Raw genomic sequence first — 14,172 nt, forward strand, 5'->3', positions numbered from 1 at the left:
TACTCTAAATACTGCCCAGCAGCGTTAGCCACCCCACTGAGCAACACTTCTTGGCAAAATCATGATGTACACTCTCACAGAGGGCTGCATTAAAATCTTTCCAAAAATAGCAGGGGCCAAACTGTGGCCGGGGAGGGAGAGGGGGCATGTGAGGAAACAAATTGTATCTTTTTCCTTTTCAAAATGGGGAAATGAATGTCCCTCGCGCAAGCATACACAAACAAACAAGGACAGAGGGAGCACCAAACCAAAATATTCTACAACATGAACCACTTGGCAGCAAGCGAGGTCTTTTCCCACCAGAGTTTTTGTCTATGCCTTTTCTCAATCTGCTCCACAACATGAAGGCGCCTTTGTTGTTGGGCTGTGCGTCGGAAAGGAATGTGACAAGGATTTCAAAGGGTTGGACAAAAGCACTCTGTCATTTGGAGAGAACCCTCTAATACAGCAGAGAGCAAGCCGTGTGTGTGTGTGTGTGTGTGTGTGTGTGTGTGTGTGTGTGTGCGCGCGCGTGTATGTGTGTGCGTGCATGAGTGAGTGTGTGTCAGGTAGCTCTAAAAAAAAAAAAGAAGAACAAGAAGCTAAAATCCAGTAATCAGCTCCACACCTGAACAGCTGTTTCCACAGCTGAGATCATGCACATGCAAGGAACGGATTACATACTCACAGTGAGCCACAGCGAACACACACACACACACACACACACACACACACACACACACACACACACACACACACACACACGGATTTCCCTCCAATAGTAGTAGCATCAGCCTACTTTCATTTTACTATTTCTGATCGATGGTTCCTTCATATCTGATCTGATTGGGAAGCTGATATTGTTTTCCTGCCCTTTATGTGAATGAATGATCTTTTTTTTCCAACATTCATAAATAAATACATCTACTGACTGGAAGCACATAATGTGTAATTTCCACCACTAGGGGTCTCTCAATTAAAAACAATGACACTACATTATGGAGGCAGTGAAGAAGTGTGACAACTTTGCTGACATGGAATGGCCAATTGTCATCACCACAACCCTCAATCCAAAAATAACCTTATACATGTGTGTTAAATGGTGTCTGAGCATCAAAACCTTGGCAGGTTATAGTAAAATTACATAAAATATATCTTTAAAATACATCTCTATTGGATGACTGTATTGCAAGTCTAAAGTAATTTGACATTTTCTATATGGAAATATTAAATCCCACACTTTTAAGTGTTGTTATTTGTGTTGTTATTTCTGTACATAGACCTTCAACACTTTGAGTCACTGCATCAGTTTCATTTTCATTCTGCTATTTTTCCAGAAATGTGTCCTTAATAGGGAGGTTTTTTTCTCTCTATTCATGCCAGTTGAGGTGCTACGACCAGTAGAAACAGTTGGAACAGCTCAATATCAGCTGAGATCAGGGTAGAGATTCAGAGGTCTGGAACCAGGAGGTGGTGTGGCTGAAGTCCCAAACCCCAGAACCAAATGCGTCTGGTGATGTGACGAGCGAGCTCTTACTTTGTGGACACTGGGATAGTGGAACTTGCTTGATGCGCGTCCCGTTCCGACAGGCGAACACCTCCATCTGACACTGGTTCTGGTAAAGCTGTCCATCCGACCCACAAACTGGTTCCCCGTCATAACCGCAGTCCCGGTAGCAAGTGCAACGCTCAAACTGCTCCTCCTCCAGACAGCCAAAAACGTTGTTGCACTGGTTCGCCTGCACGAAACCTGCAGACATTTTCCTTAAGAGGCTGCAAGAAGGGGGTGGGGGGCTACATGTAAATCAGAAATGACAGAGAACACATCTCACCTATCCACTGATTGGTTGAACTTTCCACTTCATTACAAGTTGGTCCATCACACAGCTCTCGTGCAAGTGGACTGCTCTCGCTGACGTTGTAGAAGCGGGTGGCCTCGAAGGCTGCATAAGAAGCACACAAAACACTTTGACACATGCCATAACTGGACAAAAAAAAAAAAAATCACCCTAAAAGACACCACTTCATAAATCAGTTGGACAGGTTTCATGTTCTGCAGCTCTTTTAAAGAGTACTACTTAAAATATTCACACCTGGTTCATAGTAGTCGTAGATCTTGACCGGAACAGGTGCTGTCTTGCCCACAATGTATTCCCTGACAGCTTGGAGGGCCACACACGTCATACACTGGCTGGGGATCTGAGACCGGGTGACAAGAAACACTTACAAGTACACCCAGACAGCAAGTAGCCAAGGATCAATACAGTCGGTCCTACATGACTGGTGTAGCCGTGACGACTGAACTGACCTCATCAAAGTAGAACAAGACTTTTCTTCCGTTTAGCTCGTATCTCTTCAGACCCACTCTCTTGTCCATCAGCAGCTGTTGAGAGAACACAAGGGAACCAGGATCAGTCAGTACACAGAATAACACAAAGTGATTCGGCTGTGTAAACACTAACTCATTCAGGTATGTGTTTGCTTATCTCTTTGTAAGCAGGATAACTCAAAATCAAACGGAGGCTTTTGTTGAGCTGTGGTGCAAAATAAGTTAAGATAACAGAGAACATTTAATGTTAGGAGGTGATCCGGATCAAATTGCAGATTCTGGATCCTGAAGCAGTTCTAGAGCGTTGGCAGGTCATACCAATTCGTGGTATGTTTCTGGACACGTCAGACAAATCTTGATCACCTTACTTTAGTCCATGTGAAATGACTGATGTGTGTTGTTTTATGGTGACAAATCTTCCATAATACTGGAAAAAAAACAGTAATTACCAGTATTAGAAAGCAGCAGATACATACCAACAACTCCACATTCCAATTTTGTAAAGAATAATATAATCATAAAAACCAAGATGAAACCCAAATATGTATTTTCCTACATGTATTGTTTTGAATGAAAAAAATACTGTAGTTGAAACAGACAAGATTTTTTTTACACTTTCAGAGTAATGTATTAAATACCCCCTCATGGTCAAAGTGCGTACAGTTTGTAGTGAAGCTAGTTGTAAATATGACTCCAAACAGTAAATAAATGGAGGTGGAACGTGACAGCCACGGACAGGGACAATAGTAATCAGCACCACAGCAGACTGGACAGCTCCGTTTCGGCTCTAATCCAAGATCCTGGATTAACATGTCATCCAAACACTCTAAACCAGCCAAAAAGATGCATGACATGTCAGAGGAACGTTAACACTTTACATCCAAAGTGTGTTTGCTTTCAGTTTCTCGCTGTTGGGTGTGTGTGGTGTTTAGAGCATATGACTGTATAAAGAAGATTTGGATTATACTGGATTATGTGTTTGAGAGTTCCTAAATGGGGGTTTTAGATCATTTTGTTGTTGTTAGAAGGATCCACTAGCTTCAAGCTAAAAACTGTGTCTGCTCTTTTCTGAAGTCACCAAGAAGTCATCCAAGGGAGACAAAATGTCTTTGTTCATCCAGGACACCTAACGGTGAGCACTTCAAAGTACTTTTTGGGTGCAATATCAGTTTACAGTGTACAGTCCCCTCAAGTCCACATGGTCCCCATTTGAGTCTGCTCTGTAGGACACAGCTGGAATGTAAACCAGATGGAAGTTAACATGACAGCGGTTGGGGGTGGAGGGTGTGGGGGGGGGTATATTGGGACCATGATGGGATCATCGATTCCCTCTGGGATCACCAACCTTCTCTGGAACAATGCGGGTCAGACATGCATGACCCTATCTAGTAAAAATGAGAATGTATGAATGAGTAACAAAGAAGTTATTTACTGCAAATTTGAGTGTGTGTGTGTGTGTGTGTGTGTGTGTGTGTGTATGTGTGTGTGTGTGTGTGTGTGTGTGTAAAGAGCCAGTAGAGTTAATTTCCCCCCACAGGGAGATTTTTCATTCTGTCAAAGGTGGCAGCCTTTGGACAGCAGGGGTTTATGAGGTGCTCAGCCTGAGCTGGCGCCACCGAGACACGTACACACACACACACACGCACACGCGCACACACACACACACACACACACACACGAACACACTATACGATCCGGCTCTGTTTACAAAATCATTGTTTGTCTATATAGCAACAAAAATTTGCCAATGAACTCCCCCAGCTCAAATGTTATAACCGGCAGTGTGTTCTGGGTCGTTAAACAAAGCTCATTATATTGGGTGATAAGAGGCTGTGGCAGTGGTAGCTCCCAGTCAGTCACCGAACAAATCATTCATGCTTTCAGCATCCCTGAAAGTGGCTAGACGTGAGTGTAGAAGCCAAGCTTGCCACCGTAAATTGAGGAATGTAAGTGGCAGTCGGGCAGGCAGCAGTAAAACCCCACGGGACGACAGCGGGGGTGTAAACTGAGCTTGTTAGCCACTACAACTCAGGTCAGCCTCAACGGGACCCACATGCGCTAGAATACATGTGTGCGAGTTTAACATCTCCCCAGGTAGTCAGAGAGGTGCCTCTTTTAGTGGTGGACGCCTGCAGACTGAGTCCCGTCCGCTGTCTGGTAATGAAGGACCAACGTCTGATGGGTGGCGAAGGAGCTGACCCGCATTTAGCTCTAAAATTTCCCTCCGTTTTTCCATGTCTTTCTATCAGTATCACCACTCCTGAACTCACCTATCATTTCTCACACGTTTAACAGAACCTGACCTTGCTCTTATCAAACTCTAACAAAAAAAAAAGCCCTGTACTGACACACATATGCACACAAATACAGACGCACAAGATACTTTCACAGTGTACAGCCCGCAGCAATCAGAGGGCCTTATCACAGCCAAAATGTTTTCCTGTTGTGTCCAGCAACGTCTCACAACAATGAAGGGAATGTCAGATAAACACTTAACTGCTTCCTGCTCTGACAAATATTTACATTGAAACATCTCCCACTGCACTGGAAGAAAAGAATGCACGTCCAATATGTGCGTTTGTTTGTGCAAGTATGTTCAAGGGTGCATCCTCCGTGGGTGCGAATGTGAGCTTTCGCAAAACCAGTCTGCAAAGGAAACAGGAGGAGTCTGATAAATTCCATGACATACTGCGTTTTGTCAAATGGCCTCCAGATGTGGATGCATCTGTCTTCTTCTACCTGCTTTTCAGTTCAGCCAGTTACCTGAGTACCTTTCCTGACTGGGTAGTCGTCTTTGACTCCTAACAAATAGCCAGTATGTTGAAGAGGACACACAATAAATCTTTGAAAACATGCTTGCATGTGTGTGATTACCCGTTCAAGACTTTCCACATCTGCTCTGAAACCGGAAATCATAGGAACTTCAATGACCGCCATGTTGGAGGAGCCTGAATGCAGCCACCTACACAGGGAGACAGGTTAGACCCCTGCACGTACCAGAGTGACATCACCGCTCACACATGTGGTGTCTTCTACCTGGCACAAACTTCTAAGGAGATGTGAAAGTCCATTTTGTCCTGGTGGGCTGCTGGGTCGTCATCGTCTATAGGCGCCCGCCGCTTCCGGTTGAGCTCAGAACGGTTGTCGGCTCGGCTCCGGGAGCGTGAGGCAGGATGACGGGAGGAGGGAGTTTGAGGGTGTCGCTCCTGAAAAGGCTCTTTCAGGTCTACCTTGAGCTGGAAAGCCGGCTTGGATACTGGGTCAGGTACGTTGTAAGAAACATCGATCTGCAGACACAAAGAGAGGAGTAGTAAGGTAGCACTTGAGGAAACTTGAGAAATGTTTGCAATGTTTTTTTTGTATGAATGTGATAAAGATTATGGTTTTACTTTCTATGCTTGTTAAATTCAACTTGTTCTTCGTTTGGAACCCTGGCTTGCAACGATTAGTGATTGTGACATCATTACATACCTGAGATGTTATTCCTAATTTATGATCTTATTTTGACAGCAGTTATACTTTTAAACAGAATAAGATGCCTCATCAAGTCTTTATACTGAGACACCGTGTATTTCAGAAAGTTCGTTATAGTCTCGTCTATCAAATGAAGTCTTCATTTGTTTCCCAAAAGTTTAAAGCAGCAATTTGTGAAGCGCATTCTTCTGTGAGGAAACAAATATTTGTCAGTCTTTGGTTGACCACTATGTGAACCAAAGATTGACAGTAAACCACTTGCAAACATTAGTAAATGTAAGTAATGGTTGCTGGCCCAAGAAAGACTGGCGAGTCAGTGGAAAAAGGAAGCACTTTAGAGCCTAAACCACAAATCATACTCAGCGGACCAAACCAGACTACAACTGCAGGCTAAGCCTAAGAATTGTAGCCGTTCTGAGTAAATCTGTAAGATTTAGACATGTGTAAAACTACTAAATGATCATCTTGGGGCACAGGACATATACTCATCACAGTATATCTGCAAACATAAACATTAGAGGCCAGGTGCTGCTGGCCCGAGGGGCTGTCAGAAGGATGTGTTGATGCACAGAGAAGTGTGGATGGAGGGACAGTAGAGAGAGAGAGAGAGAGAGAGAGAGAGAGAGAGAGAGAGAGAGAGGTCTGAAGAAAGAAATCGTGTGTGAAAAACGTGCCGAAGAGGACAAGTTAGAAGATGTTTAAGTTCATTGCCCAGTAGAACACAACAGCTGGTACCAACTCCAGTCATAGCTCACACGTACATATTTTGGAAAAAAAGGATTATAAACATCTTTGATTACACATGCTTTTTCATTCATGTCTTGTTTGGATTTCAAGTAGAAAAACACTGATAAGAAAAAAAAGGCGAGATCATCATCCAACAATAAAAAAAAAGCCTGCTTGTTTATGAATGGGGTCTTTGTTCGTCCGTGACAAAGTAGGAAGTAAACAGCGTCCTATCCAGGAGACCACAAGAAAACAGCAGGAATAATAAACACATAAACAACAACTGGCTAAACTCTACCAGATTACTCCAATTTACAGTCAGGAATTTGAACATAATGGAGTGACAGCAACTGACTCCCCAGCTAGCAAATTCTTGCAGATGAGGTAAGCATAACATTACAGCTCCTTTTTGGGCAACGCTCAATAGTGCTCTGTGTGTGTTTGTGTGTGTGTGTGTAGTACTACAATACCTGCATGAGGCAGCAGCCTTCTCCTTTAGCGCTAACAAAAAGCCCTGTGGGGATACTGGGGATCTGACAAAAAAGAAAGAAGAGAAACAAAGGGAGTCAGAGGGGGCAGGGAGAGGTGAGTGAGTCATTTATCAAGTGAATGAATGTTGTAGGCTGCTGCAGCGCCACTACTGGCTCCCTGGCTACTAACCAGCAGACCTTAATTGCCCCCAATTAAGCTGACACCACTAATCCCAGTAGAGGGACATGTCTGGCGGAGAGGATGTACTGCACTCTCACCTGAATCACTCGGTCTGACCCTTTGCACAAATAGTAGTGGTAAACTGATGTCCTGACTAGTAGCTAGTTTGTAAAGTGTGGGCAAACAGGCCAGTAAAGCACAGCTCTTAAAAGGTGACGTCTGCAGCATTGTTCCTTAAAAGAAACTAAATATTCACATATACCAAATTAATATGGCTTGATTTATGGGCCTCTAGACATGTGCGGTGGTGATGGTGATCGCAGAGCTGCTGCCCTTTGCATGTATTTCAAGTTTTTTTGTCAAGATGTTTCTAATTTTTAGTTTAGTTTTAGTTTAGCGTGTCCTAGCCACTGTTCAGCTTGTCCTAGCTATTGTTTAGCTTGTCCAGCTGGCATTTAGTTTGTCTTAGACAGTGTTTTGGTTGTCCTAACCAGCCTTCAGCTTGTCCTCGCAGGCATTTAGCCTGCCCTGGCAGGCATTTAGCTTGTCCTAGCAAGCATTTAGCTTGTCCCAGTCAGTGTTTTGCTTGTCCCTCCCAGTGTTTCATTTGTCCTAGCAGACATTTAGCTTGTCCTAGCAGGCATTTAGCTTGTCCTAGCAGGCATTTAGCTTGTCCTAGTCAGTGTTTCGCTTGTCCCTCCCAGTGTTTCATTTGTCCAAGCAGACATTTTGCTTGTTCTAACGGACATTTAGCGTGTTGGACGCAGGGGACATATGCTTCCGGTGTTGAAGCAGTGCACCTTGCTACAGACTCACCCTTAAAATCATTAGACCCATAAAGCCCAGTTAAAGGATTTTTCAGTATTTTTCGACCTTCAAACTACTTCCTCTTGTGTTTGTGTCAAAAAAATAATAGGAACCAAAATTACAGTTATTGTTCAAATACTGAGCGCTTTGGCCACTGACAGTAAAATATTGTCAACACCATTGAAAGGATCCCTACAAAGATAGATATGTGTCTGACAAATTCAGTTCAATTTTACTTATTTAGAACCAATTCAGAAGTTGTCCTTAGCACTTTAGGGTACCCATGGCTCAGAGTAGCTGTCCAGCAAATGAGAGGTCACAGGTCTCATCTTCACTTCCCCCCCTGTGACCATGCTGAAGTGTCCTTGAGTGAGTAATTCAACTTCTCCTGAAGGCAGCCTCCACCATCAGTGTGTGTGGGCGACACTGTAAAGAGCAATGAGTATCGCCAAGGTGGAAATGCGCTCCATAAATACAGCCCGTTTGCTTTCCATAGAGAGCAGATCCCTGCTCTTTATGAATCTAAAATTAACAGTTCCCACATAAGCAAGCAGTTTGGTGACAGTGGTGAGGAGAAATTCCCTTTAAACAGGAAGAAACCTCAAGTACAAGCAGACTCAGGGTGGGCTGCCATCTGCCTGGGTTGAAAGAAAGAGGGAGGAACTGAAGTCTTGAAGGAGGCCAGTTGTTTCATGAGGACAAAAAGAGTGTGAGAGTTGTCATCAAAATGTTACATCTCGTGTCATCTAAGAGATTAAAAAATAAGCAATTGACATTAGGGGGACAGGTTCCTGCTGAATTTGTGGCTACTTAATGTCACACGGAGTGTAAATGCAGTCTATGTATGGACCATCATGTTCACAGTGACCATGGCGAGCAGGATGATTACTGCCAGTCAAATAGGAGAAGAAAACCTACATCAAAGCCCCTTTCTCTGAAGAAAACATTGTTCCAAGAGCAGAGGACCTGCTGCAGACGGTAATGTTATTAGGTAAGTTATTGTGTTGACCTGGCATATATACACAAAAGCACAAAAACAATCACTCACTCAATTTCGATTCAGTGAGCAAAAACTTGATTTTGACCCAAACACACAGGAAAATAAGGGCCAGGTTCAAAAATACTGGAATTAGCCTTTAATCCTGGTTTGGTTTGTATATGAAAAGGTCCTGGCAACATAACAGCTGCACATGGAAAAACAGAGATTAATGTTGAATGTCAGATTGTGGCTCTGCTACATAGGCAGTCATCAGTCACTGTAATTAAGAGGGAAACTTTTCGAAATGGCATTAGCGCAGTTTCTTGTAAACAAAATATATCCCTTTGAAGTGCTGGCAATCATTTATAGAAGTATTTCAGTTTCATAAAACTGGTCTTTCATGAAAGTGGTGCTACATGACCAGGGGAAAGAGAGTAAAGAGCTGTGGTGCTGCTTTTAACTCAAACACCAGAAGAATTACAAGAGCCAGAATGTACAGGGTTTGTTGGCTTTTTTTGTTTTGAACGAAGACGAGGATCCGTGGTGGTTCTCTGCTGAACCCCCCAAGGCAAAAATCCATTTCCTAAATGTGAGGCTGTCAGACTGTCGCTAATGTCAGTCATATTTTACTTGGGTGTATGGGGTTGAGGGAGGCAAGGAGGAATACAAGAATACTTGATGTGTTATTACGTTTGTATGCAACCACTGGTGTTTACCGATGTACTCTTCAGAAATAAAAAAGATGTTGGGAACAAAGTTGAAACAAGTCAAGCAGTGGATTTTTTTTTGCCAACAAATGAGTGGGAAGCTTTGGGTTTAGACAATCTAAAGGAAAATCCTAAAGTTTCCTTCAAGAAACAAAGCTGTTTTACATCAAAATGCAATCCCTTCATACATTAAACAATGTCGATTGTGTACTGTCAGCCCTGTAACTTTGTCATACGAGAATAAAGCCTGCTGACCTTGGCGCTCTGAAGGAGTTTCTTGTTGTCCCTGTTGAGTTCAACAGTCTCCTGGAAGTCGAGGTTCGTGGAAGCCAACGAAATGGTAAGATTGACGCCTCCAACATAGGACAGGATGGCGTACTCTGACAGAGCTTGCAGGGCAACACATGTGTCCTGCAACACAAAGTAAACTTTAAACTGATGTTTCTAGAAGTGCTGGAGCCAAAAAAAAGAGCATAGAAGCCAGGAAAAGCAGGGTCCACCTGTGTAGAAGAGAAGCCCCCCAGAGCATTCCTCTGCTGGGAGAGCCATTTGACCACAGGCAGGGCAGAGGCCACATCTCCCAGGAGGGTGTAGGTCAAGAGACCATAGGCCGTCATCTCAACTTCTGCGGAGACCACTGTGGATGAACAATTATGATGGAGCTATTTTATACCGTAAAGCATCAGATCAATGCTGTTGGTTGACAGGATGGCAGGAACTAGAACTACGACCTATTTCCAATGGTTAGGTGATACTATATTCTAATAGGTCAACGGTTTACCTGATTGAGAAAGGCCATCGCTGAAGCCCATGAACGTGTCTTCGTCCGTCATCGTGCTACCAGTCAGACTCCAGTGGGTGAGTCCGTCTGCAGGGACAAATAAGAGAGACAGACAGCAATTACAGACAACAACAGACATTGAAACGTCTGCCTTTTCAGCATCTTTCCATAACTGTTACTTTAACCATAACTGCAAGTCAACTAACTCTGACTACCAAATTCTCCAAAATCTTGAAAAACTGGACCGACAGTTAAAGTCAAGCAGAGAGGAAGGACGTCACCAAAGCAAATCCAACCAGAGATAACAAAGAGGAAGTGGAGGAGTGGACCACTGTTGAGGTTAAAGAAGTTTCATTCACATTTATTTCTGCCCAGTATCTTGTGTGCGACTGTTTTGTTGTTTTTTTTTAAGCGGAATCTCCAATTGTTTATCTGGTAGGTCATCTGAGTTATGTCATAATTGAATTGATGCGGTCAATTGACAAAATAACGTGTTGAAAGTCTTCTATGGGTCATACGGTGCTTAAGTCTGTACCCTGAGATCGATAATTTTTTTTGGCTTCACTGAGTAACTTTCATAGGAAGGAACGAGGCTCCATATTTTCATACATCCGTGAGCGGTACCTTGTGTAATGGCCATGTGGTTTAGGCGACGTAGGGCCAAAGGGGCGTAGGGGCTGCGTAGCAGAGCCAAGGCGTATGCAGACAGGGCTGTGGTGTAAGGGTCATCAGCAGAGTAGGTGTTGCTCTCCAGGAAATCCTTTGCCTTGGCCACTGCCACTTTCTCTTCCTGAACCGGACAGTGCATTACACAGATGAAAATGAGATGAACGCCAGCAACCACATTAAACTTGCAAGATTTTTGATGGTAGAGTTGAGGGGAACTGATGTGCCATAAAACTGAATAACACAGATGAATAAAGTGAATGACAGTTCAAAGGATAACATTAAAAACTAAGAGTTCAGTTAAAAATAGAATTGTCACATTTTGGTTGAATGTCTATATGTCACAGCCACCTTGAACGTTGAACACCCAAATATTTTCAGTTCATCCTTTGTCCCGGTGGATGTTTGTGCCAAATTTGGAGCTAATTCCTGCAAAGTCACGTCAATAAGAATGATGGCAACAAATTGCGTCCTGCACACAACTGTCTACTGTTTTCTCTACAGTACCAACACTTGATCTACTGCATTTTTCTTGATACATGTTTCAGCAAAAGAACAGTACTACAATCATCAGACATACTTCGTACATGATCTGACCTTGAGCTACCCTTTCCCTACATCAGAGTCACCACCCCGCAGGAGACGGGACTCCTCTCCACTGTCCAAACTCAGAGCCGTCTACTCTACTCAGATGCAGTTATTGAATAAACTTTTTTTTTTTGGTCTTTAAAAGGTTGAGAGTCGACTTTCATCTCATGCAGATGTGACCTTGGATGAGAGGGCTCCGCAGCCGCTCACTGCAATTGCAACAGTCATCTTTTAATTAAGTGAAATTGAAGGGGGGATGGAAGTTTTGCTTTGATGTGAAGGATACCTTTTGAGTTTTTATCTGTTGTAAAAGGACAGATTCTCAGAAGAGGCCCTTTGGAAAGATCGCAGGGCAAAGGGAGGGATAGATAAAGAGGAGTTAGGGAGAGGAAATGTTAAATATGGAGTCAACTATGATAAATCGTGAGCAAAGACAACAACAATCTTAACTAAAATATATACAATGTATAATCTATCGCTGGAATAGGCAATAGAATGTTCCCTGTGCTTTCAGAATGAGGTAAAAGTACGTAAGCAAAGACAAGTCAAAAACAGAGAGTGAAGTTGGAGTGACAAGGGAGAAGTAGAAATGATACAGAAAGGAATGTAACCGAGGAGTGTTTCACTGAACCTAATTGTCTCTGCACGTCTGCCAAAATCTTTTAATGTAGTCCAAAACGTGATTAGATATTAGAATAGCAGCACTGGGGCATAACAAATATGAGTAGGCTGTCTGCCAGCACATCCATCTTTGCAGCTATCAGGAATTCAGCGATATGTTCACACACGACCCGGGCTGGTGGGATGGGCTGCATGAATAAGTGCTTCAAATGGGACAGGGAGAGAACCACGTGTTGCCCTTGATGATTAAAAAACTCAAAAAAACAACAACAACAACAAAAAAAACGACACCACTACATCTGGAGAAGAAGACAGGAAAACCTAAATTTTGAACTTTTTTGTTTTAGCTAGGCTTGTTTGTCACATTTACCACTGTTTAGCTTGGCACAGAGCAGCAGCTGTAATGGAGAGGCGCAGCCTGCAGTGATATATGACTGGGCTGGATTGCTTACCTCTGTTGATATCCCTGTTTCCAAGAGAGCTGCTACTACATAAGCTGTAAGGGAAATCTTCCCATGGATCCCTCCCTGTGGACAAACGCGAGCATTAGCTTTCATTTCATGACACAATGTAGAGAAATTAACCTTGAATGAGTCAAATTAATGGGGGAAAAAAAAATCGTCAAATTAGCTTTCGCGTCAAGCACAGAGAGAATACATAGAGAAGAATGCAGACGGCCATTGAGCTGCATTCAAGACAACGGAACAAAAAGCTACAGGTATGCTGCCAATGTTAACACTTTTTACTGATAATGGCTGCAGCTTGAATAGTTGAGTCGTGTTGGGTGGTGTGACATCATTGCTTATGAGAAGAAGTTTTTTTTTCTGTGCCTGCACGAGGGTTTTAGCCAAGAAAATAGTAGGGTAATGGCTGTTTTCATGCATGCTGTGCGTTGGGTGTGTGTGTGTGTGTTGGCTTTTACTCCTTTCAACAGGTGATTTTTTTTTTTTAATTTTTTTGAAGCCCAACAGGTCCAAACATAGCATCTCATACAACATGGCTGTCGTAAAATAAATAATTATGAGTAGTGGATGTTTGTGCCAAATGTAATGAGATTTCCTCCAGGCATTCCTGAGCTATCACATTCACTACAGTGATTTGTACGGCAGGTCATTGCGATCCTGACCTTTGACAGCCCAAATCTTTTCAGTTCATTCTTGAGTTCAACCGGATGTGTTTTGTCATATTTTTCAGACATTCCATTTGGGTGTTCCTAAGATATCACGTTAGCGAGAGCGGGACTTACGTATGTACAGTCATGCGACCCGGAAAACATGCCCCCCACCCCCACCCCCCGACTGTGCTGACTGGAGGCATAAAAACAGAGGGGCCTGAATTTGAATCTTACACTTTCCATGAGGCAACTTGATAACTTCTTTCATCAGACCTCCTCTTCCTGCTACAAGCTCATCTCTCAAATTTTCCCCCCAAAGTCCCTGAAACCACAGGTTCTGTCAAAGATTTGAGACCAAACTCAAGATAACCCTGATGACATAATCAGGAATGACAATGTGGCTTTTACTTTCCTTCCACCTTCATAATTGCAGGAACTCCCTGACCCCCCCCCCCCCCCCCCCACACACACACGCACACACACACACACACATCACCACATCTACCTGCAGGTCTTTGTTCAGGATGCGCCCCATGGCGGGGAAGGAACCATCGTCTCGCTGATGTTTGATGAGCCAGGATTTGGCAGCTCGAAGCTCCTCAGGGTCGATAAAGATGAAACCGCGAGACTGTGCGAAAGACTTGAGCACGAATGCTGTCAACCTAGAAGAAGGAAGGATGGAGGTGAGAGAGATGAAGGAGGTTTGGGGGGGTATAGGGGAGATACGAGAGGAGTTATCAAAGACCCTTG

General features: G+C 43.4%; 1 protein-coding gene across 1 annotated transcript in view; it reads right to left on the minus strand.

Moving 5' to 3' along the window:
* The window catches only part of cpamd8 (C3 and PZP like alpha-2-macroglobulin domain containing 8), a 47,012-nt gene that overhangs the window by 5,084 nt on the left and 27,756 nt on the right, over nt 1-14,172 (minus strand). The window contains exons 29-41 of the mRNA XM_086224268.1: nt 13,928-14,084; nt 12,761-12,835; nt 11,058-11,223; nt 10,434-10,520; nt 10,153-10,289; nt 9,908-10,063; nt 6,979-7,041; nt 5,345-5,595; nt 5,183-5,270; nt 2,288-2,362; nt 2,073-2,178; nt 1,812-1,922; nt 1,517-1,729 (exon numbers count right to left, since the gene is read on the minus strand). Coding sequence (XP_086080394.1) covers nt 1,517-1,729; nt 1,812-1,922; nt 2,073-2,178; nt 2,288-2,362; nt 5,183-5,270; nt 5,345-5,595; nt 6,979-7,041; nt 9,908-10,063; nt 10,153-10,289; nt 10,434-10,520; nt 11,058-11,223; nt 12,761-12,835; nt 13,928-14,084 — 1,685 coding nt within the window. The remainder of the gene's footprint in view (nt 1-1,516; nt 1,730-1,811; nt 1,923-2,072; nt 2,179-2,287; nt 2,363-5,182; nt 5,271-5,344; nt 5,596-6,978; nt 7,042-9,907; nt 10,064-10,152; nt 10,290-10,433; nt 10,521-11,057; nt 11,224-12,760; nt 12,836-13,927; nt 14,085-14,172) is intronic.

This window comes from Aulostomus chinensis, chromosome 14, assembly GCF_037954235.1.
Source record: "Aulostomus chinensis isolate RoL2024-O1b breed Wild chromosome 14, RoL_Achi_v1.0, whole genome shotgun sequence".
In the NCBI taxonomy this organism is placed as follows: Eukaryota; Metazoa; Chordata; class Actinopteri; order Syngnathiformes; family Aulostomidae; genus Aulostomus; species Aulostomus chinensis.